At 34.9% G+C, this 27,024-nt stretch overlaps 1 protein-coding gene across 4 annotated transcripts in view; it reads left to right on the forward strand.

Moving 5' to 3' along the window:
* Nucleotides 1–27,024, forward strand: part of LOC114031875 (nucleolar protein 4) — a 427,691-nt gene that overhangs the window by 327,398 nt on the left and 73,269 nt on the right. For 2 of the 4 annotated variants that reach the window (XM_027847060.1, XM_027847059.1), the window contains exons 7-9: nt 9,016–9,195; nt 9,925–10,116; nt 25,786–25,899. In XM_027847060.1, coding sequence (XP_027702861.1) covers nt 9,016–9,195; nt 9,925–10,116; nt 25,786–25,899 — 486 coding nt within the window. The remainder of the gene's footprint in view (nt 1–9,015; nt 9,196–9,924; nt 10,117–25,785; nt 25,900–27,024) is intronic. The other 2 variants (XM_027847061.1, XM_027847062.1) reach the window with 2 other exon arrangements.

Genomic DNA, 27,024 nt, shown 5'->3' on the forward strand with positions numbered 1-27,024 from the left:
CTGATCAGCCCCCGGAAATGTGAGTCAGCACTACATAGCATTTTGCATTGTTCATGTTAAGATACAATTTTCTAGCAATTCCAGACTTTTAGACAAGACAGACTAATCCTAACAAAATGTTCATTGGAAAATGAAGTAATTATTAAATGAAACTGTGTCATCCAATCTTGAAAACAGACACACACCTCCTCATCCAGGACAAACAACCATTTATGTCAGATGGTTTCATTTATTTCATAATCAATACGACCTCTATGGAAGAGGCTGATGCCAAAAAATGCTTAAGTTACAGAATTCTAGAAGTTATAAGGCAGATATAATGTATATCTGGCATTTGCTACTGAAAATTCAGTTGTTTCTACAGAAAGCACATTGTTTATAATTGAACATTTCCAACCTGCTCACCTTAGTCAGCCTGACCAAGTGGACAGGGAGGTAGACTGGAGTCAGCCAGACCTGAATTTAAATCCTGCCTCTGCCTCTGATAATATCTAGCCAAGTAGCCCTGGGCAAGTCACTTGACCTCTTAGTGCCCCAGGCAATTCTCTAAAACTGTAGGTAGTAGTTGTTTCTAATTTGCATTGGTAGTTTACTCACCATGAGTTCCCTAAACCAAAGAAATCCTAGATCTAATTTTTTTTTTTAAAGTACTGATTCTACAGCTGGGAAGTAATATTGCTTAATTAAATAAAAAACCTACCTAGTATTGATTGAGCGTGGGTTCTGTGCAAAGGACATAGGGTTTAATGTACATTCTAATTTATATTTTTATTTCCTAATAGGACTTAGTAAGTAACATTTGAGTAATAGCTAATATTTAAACCATTTTTGTGATCTTTGTCTTTCTACCTTGGCTTTCAAAAACATTTTTTTACATGGAAGAAGCAGAGATTAGACTTGTTTTGCATGGTCTTAAAGTGCAGAAAGAACAACAGACAGAAGTTACAAAGGAGCAATTTTGTGTTGATGTAAGGGAAGACTTTCTTACAACTAGAGCTATCCCAAAGGAGAATGTGTGGTTCTAGGAAAGTCCTGTTTCCCTCCCTGGAGGTACTCAAGCAAAAGCCAGATGACCTCTTCTCCTGCATATTCAAAGATACACTGGTCTTTTTTCTAGCATAAAAATCACTCCTATTGATCCTGTTACTTTCTAAAATTATTTTAGCAAATGAAATACTCAAACAATTTTTTTTAATACTCAAACAATGAGCACAATGAGATCATATATTATTTGACCTTTCAGTCAATATGTGACTGTAAAGATGTGAATACCGTAGAAAATAATTTGTGAAACACTGCCTTTTCTCTTCATAAAGTACAATCTAAATTTATACAGAGATTACTATTATAAAGATTGTATGTAAAGGGGAAAGTAGATGTTGTTCAGTAGTTATTGATATTTTATCAGTCACCTTTTGGAGGGCAAGAATAGTAATAATAGCCACAATTTTCTTTCCAAGCATTTGGCATTATCCCTTTTTTCAGATATTTTGAGAACTGATCTTTCAACACATTTAAAATCCCTCACCTCCAACATGGACTTTCTCTAGGCATACTTAATCAAATGTAGTTTCCATCTTTGTTTATTTTAGTCTCATTTCTATTTACCTTACTCAGCATATCTGAGACTATGATGTCATAGTCCGGCTGAGGTGGCTTCACTGTCAATGGCGGACAAAATAGTTGGTTATAACTCTTGACAGATTTCTTCCTTTCCTAGTCTGCTGTCTTTCAGTTATATCTTTAAAATGCTTTTGGTGTCACCTGACTTAATTTGATGTCTTGATAAGCTTTTTATAATTTGTTTTTTCTTCCACTGTTGCTTGAAATTTTATGAAATGGCATTGCTCATAATCTTAAAATATTACCTTCTATAAGATTTCATAAACGAGTTCCTATATAAACTAGTGGTGCCTTAGCTGTCTCTGCTTGGCAGGGAGATGAAGTGTTTTTTGATGGAATATTTTTTCTATTAAAGTTGTTGTCTTATGATTCTCTTCTGCCAAATTTTCCTTAGTTTTGATATTTTTATGTTCTGTATTTTTTAAGGTCCCTTAGAGCTTTTATTTCTTTGGAGAGATTCTCTATCATTTATTCTGTTCTTCTATTTTCTAACTTTGGTTTTGTTTTTTTTTTTAACTCTGCATTGAAAACTCTGATTACCTACAAGAATTCATTCCTAATTTTTTTTTATTTTTGTTTTAAAAGACATTTCTCCTTTGAACCATTAAAAAGTGTTTTGCTGTTGTTGCATGATCCTTGAGTAGTCTACAGGATTCTTTCAATATGTAGTGTGAGTTCATTTTCCTCCATATTATCATATTGGTTTAAAGTGATTTGATTTCTCTATAAAGTTTTATTTGCTCTCTATTTTTATGACAAGCTGTCAGTTTGTTTATGCTGATTCAATAGGTGATTGGAATTGGTTGGGGGCTAAGGGTACCAAGCTGGAGTCAAGTATTTATCTTCTCCAGTCTAATTCATAAAATTAATTAACTGTCTATGTCAGTTCTATCTTCTTTTTGGTATGGTACATTCAAAAGAGCAATGAATTTGGAATTAGAGGCTCTGGCTTCAAATCACACCTCTACCACTTTCCACCTCTGTGACTTTTGGCAAGTGACAACTTTTCTGGGTTTTATCATCTACAAAAGGAAGTGATTGGATTAGATGTCCTCTATGGACCTATTTGACTCTAAAGCTATTATCTATGATCTTGTGGATTCAGTTAAATCACTTTATCTGGTATATAATGTGTTTATTTTTGAGATTTTAGGGCAGAAGACCTTGGGGGAAGAACACCTATGTCATCTTCTTTTTAATCCTCTGCTATGAAGTTTCTAGGCTCTTTTGTTCTCCTTACTGTAGAGATTGATCTACATAGGTTAAGTGTCATCAAACAATGGTGATAGCCTGTGTCAATGTCTGCCCTTTTGTCCCTTTCACATTTGGGGCTATAGTTTTTGGGTTTTTTTCCCTTTTTAGTCTTATAATGTGATATTGATTTTTATCTTTGCTCTAATAAAGTGATGCTCCAACTACTGAACTGTCGGCTAATTCTGAAATGACCCTGACATCGATTACCAATCATTTGCTTTCTATTAAAGTTTATTTACATTCTACATTCCATATATGTGTGTTTATGTGTATCTGTACACATACATGTATGTACAGTTATAGATCTAGATGATATATCCCATTCCCTTCAAGTCTACTAGTTTACTAAGTTAGGAATGCTAAATCATGACTGTTGTATGTAAGGGTTGTCCTTTTAATTATAGTCAGTCAGTAAGGTCCTTATTGCATACTTAATTGCTTCTGTTTCAGGAAGACATGTTACTTTTTGTTCATTTAAATTTTCCTATTGAAATGACCATTGAAATACAAATTACTTTGCTGAATAATTTGAAGATAACTATTGCTTTATTCACTAATATACTTCTCCGTTTAGTTGGAACAAGTTGACTATTTGGCTCTTCATTTTACTAAATGGAATTATTGATTTTACCTCATGATGCCAACTAGGTCTAGGCAAAATGGCTAAGCATGTGAAATATACTTTTCTTCATCATGTAGGTATCTCTTTTCCATCTAGCTCCACTGACTGATTAGGCATACCACCTATACCAACTTTTCCTAGACTGTGCCCTATGCTCTAGAAGCTTATTTGTTCTTCCTACTCATTCTCTTATCATAGCATACCTATCCCGTATCTCATCTGTTCTAAGTCTTCTGGTTTACTGATTACTGAAAAACTAATTCATAACTAATGAGTTAATAGTTGACAACTGCAAAATATGTCACCTATCCAGGAACTATGTAAAAAAAAAAAAGAATTCTAGAGACTGGTTCCTTAAACAAAAGGAATCATTTGCTAAATATGGGGATTTCAGGCAAGCTGATGATAGAGAAATTTTTAGATAAGGGTAATAGACTCAGTTGGAGCTTTTAGATTTTCTTTGATGGATCTATGATTTTCTGGTATTGGCCTATCCTCCAACAATACACATGCTGCCCTCAGGAACTGTTCTATTATTTGAACCACACTGCTAGGAGATTTTTACCATCATGGGTATTCTTTGGTTGCATTGCAAAGATTGATAACATGTCATCATAACTTGACCTATCCCCTCCTCCAATTTTAGTTTACACCAAGTATTAAACTCACTGATGTTTCTCATTCTGTGATTGCCTTGCTGAAGAAAGTTATGTTTTCTTATCTTATCCTTAAAGTAGTGAGTTTCTGCTTGATTTACCCAGTAGAGACAGAGATTCAATATTGTGTCCAGAACAGTAAAGGTTTTTAAAATGTCCTACAGTGTATGAGCAAGTTTATAGCAAAAACTGAGCTATTATGCATTTACATTTTATTATAAGATTTTAAGATGCCAGACTCCTATTCTTGATGAAAATGTAAAAAAAAAAATACAAAAAAGCCACAAACCTGTTAATTTCTTGAGATCATAAAAACCTTTCCACACTATAGAATTATTTGGAAATTACACTGTGTTCTTTTTTCTATATTGATGTGTACATAAGCATAAAAATATTTATGTATAACTTCTTAAATTTCATATGAGTTTTGAAAGAATTCTGTTTACTATTCTTCATTACTTGAAAATTCAAAATATACACTGTTTAAAATATAAAAGAATTATAGAACATTTATTTTTAAATGTGCCTACATATGGTTTTCCCAGGCTTTTAAAGATCCATGGAATGTCATTTATGAGTGTTGGTCATTCTGGTGATCCCAGGAATATCCCATCATATAGCACTTGAATCACTAGATTATGGAGCATCGTAGAGGCCAGCTTACAGGCTGAAAGGACTCATTCCTGGACTTCTTATATACCATTTTCATGACCTGGGTGATTACATAAGCTCTGAGATCATCTAAGAGGTCTCATACAAGTACATACTGCTCTGCCATTCCAGGAGGAAAATAATACTTAAGGCAGACTCTTCTGGAAAATATAATTTCACTAATTTGCAATTACTATAGTAGTATAACTGTGTGATTAATATTTACTCTTTTATCTTTGTTATATCTATTACCATGGACAATATTATTTTCTATATACTTTTCTTTGGTGGATCCATGATTTTTCTGGTGTTGGCTTACCCTCCAACAATACAAATCATAACCTCACCATATCCTCCAGTCTTATTATGATTTGTCCATGTTTTCCTCTAGATCTTCCATAAAGGATCTCCCCCAGGGTACTAGAAGGCCTTTTTTTGTTGTTCTTCTGATATTTAAGAGTACCTGTGTAATACTTGGTGACTTAACTGTTGTCTCTTCCTCACTGTATAAACAGCTCACCTACTTTTCTTTCCTTTTGAGGAAAGAGCAGAAAAGGTGTCAAATTTTCATTTTCTTTTTTCAATTAACAAGTATTTATCTCTCTGCCCCAAAGAATTTAAAAGGAAAAAATAAAATCCTTATAAAAACATAAATAAATGCAACAAATTCTCTTGCTGGCCATGTCCCAAAATCTAGCAATCTGGAACAATGCCCAAGAAGTTACTAAACTTTTAATATCCTTTGATTGAGAATTCCCATCTTAGGCCTATATCCCACAGAGATCAAAGAAAGAGGAAAAGTACCATATGTACAAAAATATTTATAGCAGATCTTTTTGTAGTGGCAAAGAATTGGAAAATAAAAGGGGTGCCTATAGCCTACTTTTCTCCCATATGTATCTTTGATAATGACTTTATACCTCCTATGATACATAAAGGCAGAAGGATTTCTGACTCCAGCTAGAAGAATCATTCAACTCCAGCTTCAGATTATAGGGTTGAGAGAGGGGAGAGGAAAGGATTTGTGGGTATAGAAGGAGGGTACAGAGGTACAATCATAAGTGGCATGCTGGGCCTGCTTAACACCTACAATACATCTTTTCATTGTCTTTTGTTTTCTTTGTAATTTTAATTCTTATTCCTTGATTAACAACTTGGTAGCATCTCTGAGATAATAGCATTAAAGCCATAACCCTGGCAGATCTTCCTGCCACAGATCTCTCCTCATTCTAGTCCATCCTCCTCTTAGCTGCCAAAGTGATTGTAAACAAAATTCCTAGTTATAGGTCTCTCTTTTTTCTAAATAATATTTAATTCACTCCCCCAATTGCACATAAAACAATTTTTAACATTCATTTTTTTTAAAGTATTGAGTTCCAAATTCTATCCCTCCTTCCCTTCCCTACCCCCTCCCTGAGACAGCAAGCAATCTCATATAGGTTATACATTTGCAGTCATAAAACATTTCCCTATTAGTCATTTTGTGCAGGAAGACTTGAGAAAGAAGGAAAGAGAAAGGATGGAAGAAGAAAGAAAAAAAACAAAAGAGGAAGAAAGAAAGAAAGAAGAAAGAAAGAGAAAGAAAGAAAAGAAAAGAAAAGAAGAAAGAAAAAAATACATTTCAATCTGTATTCAGACAACATCAATTCTTTCTCTGGAGGCAAATAGCATTTTTCGTGAGTTCTTTGGGATTGTCTTGGATCATTGTACTGCTGAGAATAGCTAAGTCATTCACAATTCTTCATCATACAATATTACTGTTACTGTTATAATGTGCTCCTGGTTCTGCTCACTTTACTTTGTATCAGTTTATGTACATTATAGCTCCCTTTAAGACTCTCATGGGACAAAACCATAATTTTAATCCTATCTTTCTGCTTTCCTCACTACCCTCTCCCTAACAAACCCCTCCCTTGCCGTGTTCTACCAGATACCATAGATTGTGTTTGAAAGGCGTGGTGCTATTTCCTTTTCCTGATCTTGCCTCAAAAAAAGCCTACCCTCCTCCTCACCAGTGCTTCTTAATTTTTTTTTCCACTCATAACCCCTTCAGTGTTTCTTAAACTGTGTTTAAGTTCAAAGTTTAAAAGAAGTTTAGAAAAACTTTAAAAAAAAAGTTTAAAAAAAACATTGTTGAAGGTCTATACCATCCACCAGCCATCCTTGGGCACAGCTGCCTCTTTACCTGAGTGGATTGTGGTGCAAGGCAATATCTTTGCCAAGAAAATTCCGAATGGGGTCACAAAAAGTTGGACGGGACTGAAAACAACCCGGCAACGGCATTTCAACGGATCGATGAATGCTTCTCCGGCGGTGCAGAATACAATCTATCCAAGACGTCTCTTTCTTGTTCAACTCTTGTCCTTATCTCCTAGGAATCCTCCAGAGAAAATTCATTCAAAATATTGACAACTTTCAGAACATTTCTTGATGTTATGTCAGTACTCACGCTGCACTAAAGCTGATATCCTTCATTCTCGCTGTCTGACTGGTCTATTTCCCTTTCAGATCACTGCCCTAAGGTAATATTGTTAACACTACTTCTGGTATAAAACTCTTCGCTATGCACCACCATGGTATAGGCATTCATCACCACACACCTGGACTATTGTAATAGCCTGCTGGTTGGTTGCTTAACACAAGTCATTCTCCCCAGAGTCCATCCTCCACTCGTATGCCAAAGTAGTCTTCCTAAAATGCAGATCTGATCATGTCACTATTCCTTGCCCCATTGAATAAACTCCAGCAGCTCCATATCACCTCTCTGATCAAACATAAAATGTTCTTCTTGTCTTTCAAAGCCCATCATAACCTGCTCCTACGCACACATACACAGACACAGACACAGACACATACACACACACACACACACACACACACACATACACACACAACTTTCTTGTCTTCTAACACCTTGCATATTCTTCAATACAGTGAAACTGGCCTCTTTACTGTTCCTCAAAAAAGAAACTCCATCTTCCACCTCCTGGCATTTTCACTGACTTACTCCTATGCTCTTAATCACAGCCTCCTGACTTACTTCAAGTCCCAGCTAAAATCTCCCCTTCTACAGAAAGTCTTTTCAGATTCCTCTTAATTCTAGTGCCTTCCTCTGTTGATTATCTCTAATTCATCCTGCATGTAGCTTGTTTGTACAATGTTGTTTGCATGATTTCTCTTCCGTTAGATTATGAGTTCCATGATAGCAAGTACTATCTTTTGCCCTTCTTTGTATCCATAGCACTTAACACAGTGCCTGGAACACAGCAGGATCTTAATAAATGTTCATTGATTGATTGACTGTTGCGAGCATATTGCTGTCTTTACATCTGCTTTGCAGTTGTCCATTACCCTTCAAGTGACATGTAACTATAATCCATCAGAGACTGTGATATTCCCCAACATACAGACATATAAACATTACCAAAAATATTAATATTAAAAAGAAGGATCTTGGTTTCAGGTAGGAGCTTTGGGTTATTGAAGCATTACTAGTCAGTACTTAATAAATGCTTCTTGACTTGATTGTATGACCTCATTTGTTGAGGAAATTATTTGCTAACTAAGACAGCGTCTTTAGGTGGCACCTAGAGTCAGGGAGACTCACGTTCCTAAGCTAAAATGTGGCCTTAGACACTTAGTAGTTGTGTGACCCTGGGCAAGTCATTTAACCCTGTTTGCCTCAGTTTCCTCATCTGTAACATGAGCTGGAGAAGGAAATGGCAAACCACTCCAATATCTCTAACAAGAAAATCCCCCAAATGGGGTCATGAAGAGTTAGACAGGACTAAAACGATTGGACAACAACAAAATCTTATTCTATGTATACTTAGGAATAAACTTTTCAGTTCCCAAAGCAATACATTATAAATTGGGATGAGGGCCATTTTTCCTAATTTACTAATACCTTTCTTTGACTTTACTTGGCGCTTTGCTAATTTTTGGAATAAATATAAATGAAACAGTTACATTTACCTGATTTAGAAAAATCATTGTTACTCTCATCAAAACAAGTGTTCTATTCCATTTTATATCATATATTTTTGTATTACCTTCATGGAAATGAGAATTTAATATAGTGAATGGAAAATAACTATTAATATGTTGAATTATTTAAATCAGCAGTGAGAATGTGCCGATAGAATTGATAAAAAGTAAACCTTACCAGCTGATACACTTACGTAATTGCCCTTTTCCTTTTATTCTCAGTCCCCTGCACACAGCTACTCAAGTTATGAATCTGGGAAGAATGAGAGTGTAGACAGAGGTGCTGAGGACTTATCCATGAACAGAGGAGATGAGGATGAAGATGACCACGATGAGCAAGAAGATTCAGAGAAAGTTAATGAGACAGATGGAGTAGAAGCTGAGCGACTGAAAGCTTTTAATGTGAGTCTTGTCATACCGCTGTGTGGTTTAATTTTATCAATTTATTTTACATGTTGTTAATCGGTAAATGTGGATATTTTAGACGCATGTTTGTTTAATTTACAGAAGGATTTTTAAAGTACATGAAACACTCTTGGCCAACCAGACACCAAAATTGCTGTGTTTTGTTTAGAATTTTAAAGCCAAATGTCAGCTGAAAACTGGAGTTGGGTTGTGTGAGTATGCATGTTTATCTAGTGGATGAAGGGGGCCACAGCTTGTTCCTCTGAAGAGTACAACCGTGATCAGCTATTTCTGTTGCTTTCCAAGCTTAACCTAATTATGCATGACAAAACAAGCAATTGCTAATTTTCAAAGATTAGTATTTTTCAAAGTACCAAAAGTACTTAGTGCAGTGTTACCTTGTAGCGGTTGTAGTTATTATTAATAAAAAAATGTTACGGGGTGCTCAATTTTACAGCTGATTGTTGATTATTTCATAATTTCTATACACAAGTCTATTCTGTCTCTGTCTTTGTCTCTCTCTCTTTTTTTCTCTCTCTGTCTTTATTCAGCCCTTTAGAAAGCCCTTAAAGAGTGTTTGCTAAAAATTTCTGGCTCTCCATTGCAAAATTCTTCAGTGCATAAACCAGAAAATGGTATTTTCCTATCAGTAATCAAGACAGGAAGCTAGAAAGAGAAGAGAGCAGCCCTCCAAACCCTTCTCCTCTGTCTCCCTCTTGCCAACAGATGTTTGTCAGGCTGTTTGTAGATGAAAACTTGGACCGAATGGTCCCAATCTCTAAGCAGCCCAAAGAAAAGATCCAGGCTATCATTGACTCATGCAGGCGACAATTCCCTGAGTATCAAGAACGTGCCAGGAAACGTATACGTACTTACCTCAAGTCCTGCAGGCGGATGAAAAGAAGTGGTTTTGAGATGGTGAGTTTTGACTTAAAACACAGCCCTAGATTCCATCAAAACCCCATATGTAAATCCATGACACTATTTTGTTTTCATCTTAGTGTCTTTTTTTTTTTTTGTAATGTCAGGTCAGAGTTTTTTTTCCCCTTTCATCTTTCCTGAATTTTTTCCCTTTGTTCATTCAATGAGAAATGCCTTCTGAGAATACATCTCACAGGTACTGCCTAGTATCATTCCATAGAAAATGAGGATTAAATGAATAGAACCCAATGGGAAAGAGCATCTCATTCATATTTTTTTTCCTTTCTGTCACTCCTAAACCAGATATGAGGTTCATCATCTTGAAATGAATCTGAATTTCTTTAGGACTTATCTGTTAATGGCTTTCTGAGCAGAGTGGAAATGGGAAAAGTATTAGATCCATCTAAATAATACGCTTTCCATATGAATGGTTAGCAAATAGCAGATCTTGAAAATAAAAACAGGAAGACCAGAGGAATAAAGACTTTAGTGAAACTGGGACTTTGTTGTGCTTGGTGTGTTTGTACTGCGTTTATGTGTTTGATATTCTGAGTTTTTCACAACTCTGGATAAAGAGAAAGATCAGTTTAGGCTGTCCATGGATATTGTTTGAGGATAGAGATTAGACACCAATGCTTTAGCAAACACTGTCTATATATCTTCTAATTGTCATTACACCCCAGAAATTATATACATATAATATTATATATCCTATAATGTGTATATATTACATATATTATAATGTATTACATTATAATACTGTATATGTGTATATAACTTCTGGGGTAGAATTGACAATTAGAATTAGAATGGATAATTATATATGTGTGTGTATATACATATACACACATACACACACATATATATATGCACACATACATATAGGTTAAGAATAAAGTTCTTGCCTCTCTGTGTTTTTTTTAATTTCAGAATACCCAGGGTATGTACATATGTACACACAAATATACACATATGCACACATAATGGAAGTGATAAACTCTAAGAAAATTATTACTTTCTGAATTTCAGCACAATTAAAACTTTTTGATATATCTAGTATGTAGAAGCATTGTAGTACAGGGTAATGCTAGTGCATATTACACATAGTTAGTCTATGTAATTTCAGGTGAAAGTAACACTGTCACTGAACTTATATTTTAAAATTCAATTTCCAACTTAACACTACTTGGTGAATTATCTGATAAATCTTACAAAATCATCTTTTTCTTAACTGCAAAAAAACCCCCAAAACTTTGGTATTGGTTTCAATTTCATTATAAGAGGAATATGGCTGAGCTATTTAGCTATTCTTAAAGCATGTTCTGATAGTTTTCAAAGGAAAAATGGCATAGTAAAAGGCCAGATATGGGAAAAATAAGGAGTCACCTGTAAAAAGAGAGATTTATTTGTTCAGCAAGGCATTAGACAAAGTCTGATATCCTGTCCTTGTGGACAAGGTGGATAAATATGGCCGGATGACATATAGATGGATTCATTACTGCTCCAATTACTAATACCTAAAGAACACTGATTAGTGGATATCAACATGGAAGATTTATAGCACTGTATTATGAGGACCTAACTTTAGTCTTGTGTTGGTTAGCACTCATTAGTGATTTGAATTAAAACATGAAAGATACACTTATCAAATTTTTGAACGATACAAAACTGGGCAGAATAGTAATACAAAGGGTTGCAGAATAATAATTCAAAAAGATCTCAGTAGTCCTGAATTTAACGAGTTTAAATTAGTTAGAAAATTTTTTAAAGTCATGTACCTATTTTTAAAAAAGACTATACAAATTAAGGATAGGGCAGATATGCATAGGCAAAAGACTTTCATTTATCACTAACCCAAATCAAATATTGTTATCAAATAGGCAAAACCAGAGTCAGTCATAGAGAGCTCATCTCAAATGTCGAGAAGACCTGGATTGAAGCCACATATCTGATGCATACTGGCTTTTTTGACCCTGAACAAGTCTTCAATTTCTAAGTTCCCCCAGGAAACTCTGTAAGATTATCAATTGCAGAGTCAATTCTTGTAGCAACCCTAGTGTTCTCACCAAGTTCCCTATGTCAATGAAATCATAGATTTGTCCACCTTTCACCCCTCACCAAAATGACATAACCACGATTTCAAATAGTTCTTAGCTGCATTTAACTGTGACATACATTAATTCTAATTACTTAGCACTCTTGTATTTACAAGTGTAACATTTTAAAATATAATGTATAAAATATAGTACTAGAATAAAATGTTAGGCTAGGAGTCTGAAAGCCCTAGCTATATGTCCCTGGAACTCCCTAGGATTTATCTGCAAAGTCATTCTCTACCCTGAAGAAATCCCAGATATTTTGCCTATTTAGCAGGATTTGTGAAAATCTAGAAATTGAAATGTTTGCTTCTGAAATCTTACATTCTTTATGTGGATCAGTAGTTAGAGGCCAAGCATGTTCAGACATAGCTTTTCTTCTTACAGAGTGGGTTTCTTAAGAGGGAAAGGACAGGGGAGTTCATGATGGTGATTGAACATTAATATTAATAATAATAATAATAATAGCCTTCTCTACCTCCTATCTCAACTCTGCAAAATGCCTCCCTCCTTTCTTATTTCTCCCTCTATCAACAGCCCCCCACCCAAGTCATCCCTTGTGAATCCATGCATATCCATATTTATCTCTGTATCTCCTCCAGGCTTTGGTATGGTCCATTGCAACTATCTGGCACAAAATAAATTATTTTTGAGTGGATAGATGGGTGGATGGATGGTTGAATCTTTTTTTAAATGCATATTTCCTCTTAAAAGAAAATTACTCTGAAAAGCTAACAAATATTTATAGTTATTATTTTTACATATTGATGTAGAAGGCAAAATATAAGAACTTTGAATCTTCTTTTTTTGTTATTTATTGTTGATACAAGAATGTTTATGGTTTATAGTGGTCTGCCTGGTTGTTATACACACAGATGCATACACATACACACACACACACACACACACACGCGCGCGCACACACACACAAAACTCTATCCTCCACTTCTTCATTCTAAGTCAATCAGCTAATCTGCTTGTCAGCTCATTGTCCTTGTGGGTCATGTAATTTACCTAAAATATCACAGGTGTATTTTATGCTAGGCTGATCTTTTTTTTTTTTAATTAAAAAATGCAATGATGGGTAATCCAAAGAAGACTTGAAATAAAATATTATTTCAACTCTTAAGAGAATGGTAGAGTAGACAATTTACTTAACTGAGAATTAGATGTGAGTCTTGGTTGCAGCTCTGCCACTAGTGAGCTTTTTAGCCTAGGAAAATCACTTTACCCCTCTAAGCTGGGGTTTTCATCATCTATAAAATAGGCAAGTTGAATTATATGATCTCCAAGGCCGCTTCCAGCCTTGAAACTCTGTGATTCTAGGCAGATAGCCCTCAAATCTATACCTCAGGCCTTGACCTCTTGCCTGAACTACAGTTCCAGTACCTCCCCATTGGTTTACAGATTGAAGTCTCTTTAGATGGGCATTATAGTCCCTCCAGAACTTGAATCAAGCCTATCTTTCCAACCTCATATCTGAATTATGAAAACTTTACTTTCCTGGCATATTGGTCTACTCACTGCCCTCCAAACATATACATCTCCATATCTGTGCTATTGCTGATAACATTTTCCCTTCCTGGAATGGCCTCCCCACATCTCTTCTCCCATCCATTGTGACCTATCTGAAAACATCTTGACCATTCTAGCCCATACTGATCTCTCTGTCCTCTTATACTCCTTCAAAACATATTATTTGGACCTGTAAATTGGATCTTAAACAAATGCTACCTTATAATATCTTTTGTATTGTTGTATTGTACTGTGACTAAACTTTTTTTTTTATTGATATTTGCCTTTATAGGTTACTTACCTCTATATATTGTTCTGCTAATTAGAGCCTAAGAACAGTGTGGTATTTTTTGCAGCTCTCAATAGATTTATTTGGGATGAATGAATGGACGGATGAATGGGCAATATATAAATTAAATATGTATGAATAAATAAATAAATATAGAATTATTTTACCATAAGAATATATTTTGTTAAATGACATCATGACATTCTGTTGTCTGAAATCACTGATATATAATAGGTATAGTACAAACTGAATGGAGAAATTGTTCCAGATAGAGATGTATAGTTTGGTGGGTGGTTTTGCAAACATCTTGATCATCATAAAGATAACTTTCAGCGACTGGCTATAAATAATCTTCCATTTGAGCTATTATTAATATATCAGAGATGTTATCTTGATTTTTATCCTCTAAGGCAACATTTACTAAACTATGTTTCACAGAATGTTAGTGTTCCATAACCTATGAATGGTGTACCCTGAGGTAGTCGTGATTCTAACATGATTTTTCCCTCTAAATATTAAATTACTTATATGTCAAAAATATACCATGATGACTTTTCAGCAGGGAAATAGGTTTCATTTCCTCTTTGTTGCTTTAAAACTCCTATCTTTTTTTTTTCACAGAAGTATTCTATACCCTTAGATTAAATGAAAAAAACCCTTTATGAATTCCAGCAATATATAACTGACCAAAAATGTTCTATGGTCAAATTAGCTTGGGAAGAATGGATGGAGAAGATTTTTTTTTGTCTTTCTTTTCCTTCTGATTGGGATCCTCTAGAGAAGTGTGGCCTTGATTTCTTGTTCTAGGCACATTGGTCAGGCCAGGCGACCTTGTTTGGGGCTCAGACACTGGCCCTTACCATATGTCAAATTAGGCACCAAGCCTCGTTTTTCTTGTACATAAAATGGGAGTGGTTATATTTGTACCACCCTGCTAGATCACAGAGTTGTGTAAAGAAGGCGCTCTGGGAAATAAAAAGAATTTTAAATATAATTTATCATTTTTGTTTTAAGGCAAGATAATTCACATTTCTGTCTCTTCTTATTTTTACATACCATACTGCCACTGTGGGGAAAACTTCTCAATTGGAAATATGAATACTTAACCAGATAGATAGACAGATAAAGAGATAGAATATGTTATATGTTACCTCTATATATGTTTCACTAATGCAATGTATATATGTGTGTATGTATATTATATAGTCCATAGTCAATTTTACCAAGTGCCTACTGTATGCCAGGCAATAAGCTGGGAAAATAAAGAAAGGCAAAAGACAGCATCTGCTCTTAAGGAACTCACAGTCTAATGGAAAAGACAACATGAGAACAAGCAGGACACACTGGAGAAAATTAACTGAGGGAAGTCATTAGCCTTAAGGGAGATCAGGAAGAGCTTCTCACAGAAGATGGGGTTTTAGCTGGGATTTGGAAGAAGCCAGGCAAACCAGGAGGCAGAGATAAGGAGTTAGAATATTCCAGGCATAGGGGACAGCCTGTGGAAATGCCCAGAGACTGGAGATGGAGTGTGTTGTTCCAGGAACAGCAAGGAGGCCAATGTCACTGGATCACCAAGTGGGTGGGGGCTGAGTAAGCTACAAGAAAACTGGAAAGGTAGGGCAAATTGTGAAGGGATTTGAATGCCAAATAGAGAGATTTTTATTTAATCATAGAGATGCTAGGAAGCCAATAGAGTCTGTTGAATGGGAACAGGGACATGATCAGGTCTGTGCTTTAGGAAGATTAATTTGATAGCAGATGTTCTAGAGTGGGGAAAGACTTGAGGTAGGGAAATCACCAGCTGACTATCATTGGTGATACTGGCTCCCTCCAGGTGTGAAGTGATAAGGGTTTTTTACCAAGGTGGTAGAAGTGTCAGAGGAGAGAAGTAGGCAAATAATAGAGATGTTATGAAGGTGAAATTGACAGAACTTAGATTGAATATGGGGGATGAAAGAGAGTAAGGAGTTGAGGAGTTGATCTGAATGGCTGACTAGGAGGATGGTGTTGCCTTCAACTGTATAAGGGAAGTTAACTAACTTTCTTAAGGAAGACTATTTTAAGGGGAAAAGATAGTAAGTTCAGTTTTGGACATGTTGAGTTTAAGGTGTCTCAGTGATATCCTGTTTAAGATACCCAAAAGGCAGTTGGAGATACAAGCCCTGGAAGTTAAGAGAGATGTCAGAGTTGGATAAGTAGATCTCAGAATCATTAGCTAAGGGGTGATAATTTGAACCACGGGGGTTGATGAGATTAGCAAGATAGAACAAGCAAAGAAGGGCCCTCTGGGACACTCAGTTAGCAGTACTGATGTGGATAAAGATAGAACAAAGGAGACTGAGAGGAGTGGTCAGACAGATAGAAAGACCAGGAGAGAACAGCAATACAGAAGCCTAGAGATAAAAGGGTATCAAAGAGAAGAAAGTGATAGTGTCAAATGTTATAGAGAGGTCATTACATATTAATGTATTCCTAAAATGTACTATGTAAAGTGAACATTTATCTATTGAATCCCATTTTTACTATCGATTTTTATTGTTAATTCAAAGATATGTTCTCCAAGGAGGGAGAAAAATTGTCTTCATTGTGTTATAATATCACTGAATCACAGAAGTTTTTGTGAGTTGAAGGCACCTCACTGGTCAGCTATTGCAACCCCTATACATGAAAGGAATGTCCACTATAACATAACCTAAAAGAGGTGACCCAGCTTCTTGTTGAAGGATTCCAAAGCATGAGAACTCACCATGACTCTATACAATCTAATCATCTTTTAAACAGCCCCAACTATTAGGAAATTGGATCCCCCTCCAAAAAAATTATCAAACCTAAATTAGCTTCTTTTGTGACTTCTCCTCAAGAATTCGTACTTAAGAATCCTAATATGCTCTTTATGGAACATTTGACCTTTGTTAAGGAACAATCTATAAACATTAACCCCAAAGAAATTTTTTAGTCATTCAATCTAATACTCATGGCCCTAACATTAAATAAATAATATGTATACATATGGATATGTACATATGTGTATAGTAAAAAGTCCAATATATTCTCATGTCATTGATCTTCTTTCTGACACATGGACCTTCTTTATGTAAGCAAGCATCTATACTTGGGTGTTTTGTTTCACATATTCAATAGAACTCAACTAGCTGGAAGAGACACATGATCATGTTTTTCTATACATTTTTAGCCCTGCACTGATTCTGTACTAAATTCACTTATCATTTCTCAGTGTAGAAAAAAAGAAGCATCTGTATTTTGAATTACATGTATATGTGCATATGCATATATACATATGTGTGCGTATATATACATATATATAACATGTGAAATAAATTTGCTCCAGAGGATTCTGTTATCTATCCTCATTAGAATTTAAGAACAAACTTAGTCAAGTAGCCATTAAATGACTTCTTAGATAAATATTTTTAGTTGTTAATTGGCTCTACAGGGGGTCTTTGAATTTCACTCCATTTCTGCCATTTCTTTGAAGGTTTGTTTTGGCTCCAGAGGAAAAAAAAAAAACATGTATGCAAGGCATCCAGATATGTAAATTGAATGACATTAGATTAAATGTGTGAAGAAAAAAAAGCTTCCTGAACTTCATGTTCAAGTAAATTGATCTGTACATTCAGATTGAATTGCCATTGCAATTCAACTACACCATTTTATGCATTGTTAGCAACTTCATTCCTAAAGCTGCATTATGAAAACCTAATTATGATGTGAACAAGGAGTAACTAATGCTTTACTTCTTTTGGTTGTTAAGAGATAATCTATTTTGTGAAATCACATCCACCTAAATAAACGGTCCAGAAGGTCTTATCTAAGTGAAGTTAGTTTTGTAGAATCAGCTGCTAGTTTCAATTTGTCTGTGAATTGAGAGACGCCACAGAGGTCACTGCCATTTACCTTCTAGAGATGGTGTTTTTGGTTTTTTTTTTAAGTGTTCCTTTAACATGAAAATAGCACAAGTGATGAGGAACATACCTCCAAGCTTCACACAAGATAAGCAATCAAGTTCCAAAGTCATAATTATATTCGGTTATATTATTATTGTTATCATAAGTTGCAGCAGAATACGCCTAGATTTCCTCAAGCTAGTTTCTCTATAAGTGGCCACTTAACTAAAATATGTACTGAAGTCCTGATCTGAGTTCCATAGGCTTTAAATTGGGGTAGGGGAGGGGATGTGAGGGGGAACCTATCTCAAGATATTGATCTACATATACATATATCACCACATACAGACATACTCTCTCTATTCAGAGACATGCCTGCTGCTGTCAGTGAGCTATGTGTTTTGGAGGCAATTAGGTAGTGCAGTGGATGGAGGTCAGGGCTTAGAGTCAGGTCAGTTCGAATACAGCCTCAGACACTTACTGGTTGTGTGACCCTGGGCAAATCACTTAACCTCTGCTTACCTCAGTAATCCCAGCTATAAAATGGAGATACTAATAGCTCCTATCTCCCAGGGTCATTATGAGAATCAAATGAGGTAATAATTGCAAAGTGCTTGGCACATTGCCTGGCACACAGTAGTACTATATAAATGTTAGCTATGATTATTGTTGTTATTCTTAATTATTATTATATTAATTATTATTATTATTACTTCCTTCCCCACTCAGGCTAGGAATGAAGATAAATTAGTGTTGATTCATACTTTCTTCATTTGTTTTCTAGGATAATGTAAGTTCCTTAGGGGCAGGGACTATCTTTATTTTTTGTTTTTTGTATCCTTAGCATCTATCTACTAGCACCCATAACAGGGCTTAGTAATTGCTTGTCTCTATGTAGAGACAACTATATCTTTATATATATTGTTCAAACATATAACTCTTAAGTCAAAAGGAACACCCAGAGAGAGAGTATATATGGGTCAAAATTAGCCCATCTTCATTCCTGCAAGGGACAAAGGGAGGAGGGCTATAGGAGGGCTATAGAAGGGCTGAGGGGTCAGTTCAAAGCATGGCCTCCTGACAATGGGTCAGTGCCATCTTCAAGTGTATAAAACAGTATATCTTAAATTTTGTAGTAGTTTTCATGGATAGTTATATAATATGGAAAGATTTTTTACTGTAAATTATTAGAAAGAATAATTACTACATGAAATGCAATGATTACTCAGTTGTCAATAATAATATACACTCTAAGAAGGGAGAAAAAAGCCGTAAAGGAAATCCTTAAAGTCAGTTTCAGTGAACACCTTCAACCTGCCCCTCCATCAAAACTATTAACCAATTTCAAAATGGAACAATAATTTGTATTTCATCTATTTTCCAGTTCATCATGATCAGTTCAACTCTTATATTTGATAGTCACTACATTATAAAATCTAGATTTTTATCTTGACATACAATGCCCTTTTGCTCTAATATGTATTTCATAATCTACTCCACAATCATTTTCTTAATCAATGATTATTCTAAGATGACCTTGTATGAAGATGTTTCTTCAATAAGAATATCTAAAAGTACCATTTTTAACTAGTTCTTCAGATTATTGGAGACTTTGTTTATTGTCAGTAAACATTCCTTCTGTAAACATCTATTAAATATCTACAATGTATAAGACACTGTACTAGTTGCTGGGGATATAAAGGTTAAAAATGACATAATTTTGTCCTCCAAAGAGCATACAATCTAACTAAGCCCTCAAACCCTGAATCCCAAGCACACTGAAATGTGCTTAGGTTTATTCCTTTTGCCCCTAGGTAATTGTGGTTGGTTATTTAAAAGCTAGCTTGCTCTAAGAGTTACTAATGAGGACAATTAAACCAACCTTTATCTTGGAGGGTGGGGAGAGAGATATAAGAAGATTCATTTTACTAATTTGCTGATCACTGGTGGATTTTAGCCATTTTATAGATTCTAGTTGTGAAATGTATTCCATGCCATACATTATCATTATTCATTCATTTTAAAAGTTACAATAATTATTATTTTAAATATATGTCTGTACCTTCACTGTTGGTGTTGCTTCAAGTAAGCATTTGCTTCGGTCTGGGCTTTTTGATAATGAAGTGTTGGACTTGTGAAATTCAGATGTATTTAGGAAATAAAAATATAATTGAATTTATTAATGTCCAAGAATGTTCTATCAAGGCATGAATCCACCACTAACTATACATAAAAATAATATTTTTTAAAAAAATGAAGTTGTTACTGAACAGCTCAAGAGTTTCTAAATTATTTTCCAGAAGAAGTACATGACTTTGCAGTCATGCTTCACATGGCCTGTTTCCTTGAACTTTGAAATTCATGTTTTCAATGGTGTTCATCACCATTGGCCTTGTATTTTTAAAAACATTTTTAACATGCCTTGGTTTCACTTTGCAGACATTTATAGATTACTCTCACTGCTAGAGAGGATTCTTGGAATTATGTAAAGCTACCAAGAGAATGATCTCACCCTTACACCCATTCTCAGAATAGTGTTTTTAAATGTGCTAAATAAAATACATAGGATTACCAAGGAAAACAATTTTATTGAAATACAGTTATCCAAAAAAAAACCCCACTTTTTAAAATGATTTCACAAACCCAGAGTTGAGAAACCCTGGCTTATGTGTTTTTTTAATTTGGCCAATGGAATATTATACATGGAAATACACATCTGCCGCCTTCTAGCAACAGCTCCAACTTCAATCTTCAATTAAAGAGAGACTTTAAAAAAAAAAAAACTACCAGGTTCACTGGGACAGCTTAGCCATATGCATAACGACACAATCACCATTGATTCAAGTATAGATAATTAACAAGATAAGAGCAGTGCTGAGGAAAGATGCCCCTAGAAGCAAGTTGAGAATGACAGCTAATTATGACCAGTTAATTAGTGAGCAGTGAGTAGCTAGCTCTGTCTATCACGTAACGGGAAAGAAATAGGTAACCGACCTTCCCAATATTAGTACAACTTTGACCACATGTCTTGCTATACTCAGATATATTTGTTATCTTTTTTTATTTAGGGTTTTCTTCAATTTATTCTCAAATGGACTAGAGTGTGACCAACCTCCTTAAAAGAGGGACATGTTTTTCTGGGGATTTTGCCAAAATGATTTTCATTTGTTTTAAAATGTTCTCTTTGTCTCATCATTCCCTAAAAATCTTTTGTTTCTATGGTCACTTTTTCTGGCATAAGCAGGCACTGGGGCTGAGCAGCAGCATTCTTTTGCCAGTCCAGAGCTGCAGCACTTGGTCCAGAGAAGGCATTGATTCATTATGCTAATTACCTGTCAGGAGCGCTCAGAAACAGTGACATTCCAATGAACTCACAATTGTCCAAGGGAATAAAGAAGACTAAGGGAGAATATAGACAAAAGAAACACACAAATCTCATTTTTGACGATAATTTAAACCTCCTCCATCAGACCCGTTATAATGAGAAATATTTATTAATTTCTTCCAAAATTATACCATCTTGGTTTGATTGCCATAGAGAAATGAAATGGACCAAAGAAGGAAAGCCAATCTATGACTAGCAACAAAAGACTTGGCTAATCGAAATGATATAATCAGCTCATAATAATTAATAATTTGGAGCCAGAGGAGGGAATAACTGGTATTTAATGCTATCTTTGGATATAAAACCATGACCTCAGGGGACTGTCCAATAGTGGAATCAGAGAAGTGCTGTAGCACTTTAGGCAATCCATTATCAATCCTGAAGTATCTCTTACTTAGCCAATTTTTATGTAAAGATTCTCTTGATTATTTTTTTCTGGCTACTAAATACAAGCTCAGTAATTTAGATTTCACAAAGTATTCATCTTATTTCTATTATTATTAGAAGCCCATGGAAAAGTTGCAATAGATGATGGCTCCTGTGTCCCTGTATTGTCTCTAGGTTGGGTAGACTTGGTTCTAAGCTTTAATTCAAGTTCAAAACCTTCAGCAGTCATTTAACTCAAGGCTCAGGAGTGGCACTGGGCTAGTCCTCTGGTTAAGCAGCAACTGGACTGGGGTTGGTATGTTTTTGTGTGAGTGCTCTTTTTGGCTGTTGTTTTTTAATAAGCAAGTTAATAAGATAAACACTATTTCATAGTGGTACTTTACCTACTTAATAAAAAGTCTGTTTTCAAGGATTTAAACATTTTCAAATGGATTCTTCTAATTACTGAGGAGTCCTGTATATACATAAAAATCAGGTTACAGCAAGGTTTCTATTTATAATTTTTAAAATTCTAATTAATATATGTATGCTTGAAAGTAATAAAATTATATTTTTAAAAACAATTCTATAAGGCATGTTTCATTCACTAATTTAGACTGGCCTTCTTTGTGCCAATGAGTATAAATTAGCTTTATTGTAGTATTATTTTACATTCAAATGTTAATTATATTATTGTTTTACCTGTGATTTCATGGGTAGGTGTTGCAGGTCTTGGCAGCTGTTTTATAACAGATAATATATTTTGTCTTCATAATTTTTAGTTGTGAATCATGGTTGCTGTGTAATTATTTAACCTTTACATAATATTTGAGAACTTAATGATAAGTAGTTTAAATGAAATGCCATGGGGCTGGTATTTATTGAGGGGGTTAGGGTGATCTAATGAAAAGAGCACTTACTTGAGAATCAGGAGACTTGAGCTCATTTTAGCTTTGCCATCAACCAAATACACGATTTGGGGTGAGTTATTTTACTTCTCAAGGCCCCAGTCTCCTCATCTATAAGATAAAGTGGTTAAATGTGATGTGGCTAAGGTCCCCTACAATCCTAACATTCTATGATTAGAAATTAAACTGAGAGCATTGTGATGTTAAGGAATAATGCTTATATTCTTAAACCGTAAACCTACATGTGATCTCTCCAATTGTGAGTTTCCTCGGGTGTCATCTATTCTCCCACCCTGTCTCTAGTCGAAAGTCTATTTAAACCATTCACATAGAAATATTGTGAAATATAAAATTTGCCAAATAGGAGATTCCCCAATATTTTTGCATCTTTCAACTGCAAGAAGTTTCTACTGTATCCTAAGGTATTTTACAGTGGTTTTTTTTTTCAAATTAAAGACACACTGTAAATAAATATATAAATGTACATAATATTGTAAGCATTTTTATTACATGTTTTACAATTTAATTCCTCTGTTCTACAGGGTATATCTTTTCTTTAAGGTCCATTTATTTCTGTTCATTAATCTCTTTCCGCTAGTTTAACCACCCCATCGTTTAACAAAATCCTAATAAGGAGACAGAAGGGAAATTATAGATAATGAGTGAAATTTCCCTTTCCTTGAATGAAATAAAGAATTAAGATTTGAAAAAGAGACACTTTTAACCCCATACCTGGAACTTAAAGGGAGATCTAATAATTTATTTTTCTAAGACAAGTGTTCTTCACCTTTTTTCTGTTACAGAGTTCTCTAGAAGTCTGGTGAAGCCTATGGGCCCCTTCTTAGAGTAAGGTTTTAAATGTACAAAATAAAATACATGAGATTACAGAGGAAAACCACTATATTGAAATACAGTTATCAAAGATTTTTGTTTAAAAAAAAAAAGCAAGCTCACATACCTCAGGTCAAGAATTCATGTTCTAAAAGGATTAGTCTTTGTATTGGTATAATATTGATTTACTCTTAATATCATGTTTCTCTAAAAAACAAACAAACCCATCAGCACTCCTGTTCCCAAGATAATATCAGAGGCATAGGGACCAGGAAACCATTTCTGATGCCTCTACTTGGCAATACTCTCTCTCCACAAACTGTTAGAGTTATACTTAACTGTTGACATGTTATCTCTCCTTATTGGAATATAAACTCCTTAATGTAAGGGACTATTCCTCATTTTGTCTTTGTATGTCCAGGACCTGGCAGAGTGCCTCTCATTTAGCATATGCTCAATAGATGTTTGCTGAGTTAGACTTGGGAGGGTGATGTGGGCGAAAGGAATGACGACCCTCTATGTTTCCTCTGAAAGCCAAAGGTCAGTGAGTACCCATCTGAGTTATACTCCTAAAAGTCATACTACCCATATTTTAAGGAAACCCATGATCTGTCACTTTTCTGGTTAAGAAAGAAGAATGAAATTAAAACCTTTCAATAGAGTTAGCTGCATTTTAAAGTTGATCAGATGCTTCTGGAATGTTTGACAATTCAGTTTGTTTCTCCACACTGCCTGGTACATAATAGGCCTTTAATAAATGCATATTGATTTAACAGTATAGTTTCATTGGGCTGCCTCTCTGCTTGGCCCCTAGCATTCCAGTTTCCCTGCTTCTATATTATTTTCTCTGCCCCATTCTGTAGTCTATTTCTTTTGATCTTCTTGCAGAAACAACTTCCAAAAAACTCTATGCAGACTCAGTGATACTAGTTGTACTTCTCTGTTGTCAAAGTTATATATGATCATCTTTTGAGAGACCCTACAGGATTAGTAGATGAGTAGACGTTATCATGGTGTAGTGCCAGCTTTTTGTCAAGGAAGGCTACCCTCTCCAGGAAAGCAATGAGCAGGTCTGCTGGCTGAGCCTTAATCACTGCCTTATCATTCACACAAGGCCAGAGCACTGGTTTCTGTCTGAGTATGGGAAACATCTATAAACATCTATCAGAAAACTAGTGACCAAAACTAACTTTTGTAGAAATTGGAATGATTATATAAATCTTACAGTGAGATTTGTCTCTAATATTTCTCTTGGGGAGAATTAGAAAACTGAATATCATTGAGAAGATACTAGAGCTCATGGGGGAAAAAATCTGTTTCCTATCTGTTGGAGCTTTTAATAACTTACAGACACGTTGTTGATTAAAGCTTAATGAAAAGAAAACTGAAGAAGACATGTCAGGTGCATTAATTTCCTTAAACTGTGCTTGTATTTTGGAATTGAATTCAGCTCCAACTAATTTTTCATGTTATTTTGGTTCTATCTCTGTGTATCTTAATTAAGAAAACTGGTTTAGGTAGTCATTAAGTTCTTCATCTTTCAGCAAGAGGATTTTGTGTGTAATTACTGAGAAAAGAATGAAAATAATCTGTTCACAAATTGATATCGAGAGTTGCATTGCATTGATAGCCATTTGGGTAGTAGTACAGTCAATGATTTATTCCTTTCTGTGTGGAAGTTAGATTTACACATGTAAATGTTATTAAATTTCATAATGTGAATTCATATAAAAACTACATGTCTCAAACCTGGAAATATATCCATATTGCTTTAGGATAGCCATCTATTAGTATGGATTCCAAGTAGGTATGGATTCATTTTTAAATCACATCAATTTCAATCACATCAATCATGCTGCAACAAAGATTGTAAATATTCATAAAATTTCATACCAAGAATGTTCTGAGTTGGTCTGACAATCTGTTATGTTTTCAGTGATATTTGCGTCCCATCACTTGTGTTTTTATAAGTTTAAAAAACACTGTCATCTGCTACAAAGGAATTAAAAATGAATTTCTAGTTTTATTAGAAATATTCAGATAGCAAGGTTACTGCTGTGATGCTTCGAGTGTGACACTGCCTACAGAAAACGCAGCCTAATGAGCCAAACTCAATACCCTGGACAATGGCGCTGTGGGGGAAATGATGGATCTGTGTATGCACTGCAGCTTTAACCTCTAACTAGTTTTCATTTTTCATCTTTACAATTTCCATTTCCTCCTTCTGTTCAAATAAATTAAGTTACAATGAATGGATCCTCCTGCACATGTGACTCTTCTGTGAGTTCCTCTAAGGAAATCATTGGTTTGTTAATGAGCCTATTATTAATGTTTATTTCTTCTTTATTTTCTCTCTCTCTCTCTTTTTTAGTCTCGACCTATTCCTTCTCACCTTACTTCAGCAGTTGCAGAGAGTATCTTGGCCTCAGCCTGTGAGAGTGAGAGTAGAAATGCTGCAAAGAGGATGCGTCTGGACAGACAGCAGGTACCTAGGTGTTTGGGGATCTGCCATATTCCTAAGTGTTATACACTGGAGTGAAAGTCTTTTGTGTAATACAGAAGAATGAATCATTTGAAACATGTTTAGCAGGAAAACAATTCACAATGAAGTTCTGAAAAAACAGGAAAATGTTTTCTGTCTTTCTTAAATAAGCCAAGGTCTCAAAAGGTATATAGGTTACAGATAAAGATCAAATAGTATCTATGGTCAACACTAAAGGAAGAACAATATTAAAAAAGTGAATCATTTCTCTATCTCTTTGCTACTATTTCCAAGATGGATTGCTTAACCAAAAGTGTGTGTGTATGCCCTGACGTTATCTAGTAGTGCAGGGATGGAGAACTTTAGGCCCTTGATTTCATTTCATCTGCAGTAAAGGATAAATACCAGAAGTTAGGATTACTCATTTATGCCCATAGTCGTAAAAAATACAACAGAGATTATAGAAGTGTTTACTGGCATTAAAGTAAAAAAAAATAGAAAATGAGGGTATTAGTCCATGAAAGACCATTTCTCTGTATGTAAGTCCTTCTATATGTGTTGCTTTCTTTCTGTGGGTTTAAATATTTGTACATTTGTTGCCTCTGTGAGTCTGTGACCATCTCCATTTGTGTGTATAGGTCTATGTATGAGGATCTGTATGTTTACTGCACTGGTCTTCTTGCAGTTTCCCTTTATCTGTCTTTCTTTTTATATTCATTTTTCTCTATCTTCCTCCGTTCCATCTCCTCTTAACTAATGATAAGATAGAAAGAAAGTATATTTTAATTATCAAACAGAATTTAATGTTCCCTGCCCTTAAGTTAAAAGGCCTATCAGCAGAACATTTGATACTGCTCTCTCAAAAAGAAACAAATTAAACTGAATTATAATGATGTGGCCCCAATTGTTTTTTCTCCCTCACCCCCCCATGGCTAAATGAACCTTAGTAGAAAAAATAGGTTTCTCACCCCTGCCATAGGAAATGTGTTAAAAGTGTGTTAAAATCTGTAATTCATGCTCTGCAGATACAATTCTGTATGCTAACTAGGCTGAAGACCTTAGCTGAACAAACACACACATAGCCTTAGTTTCAGGAATAAATAAGCAATAATTTAAATTTTGACTAAT

Source organism: Vombatus ursinus, unplaced genomic scaffold, assembly GCF_900497805.2.
Source record: "Vombatus ursinus unplaced genomic scaffold, bare-nosed wombat genome assembly UNPS02015255.1, whole genome shotgun sequence".
Classification (NCBI taxonomy): Eukaryota; Metazoa; Chordata; class Mammalia; order Diprotodontia; family Vombatidae; genus Vombatus; species Vombatus ursinus.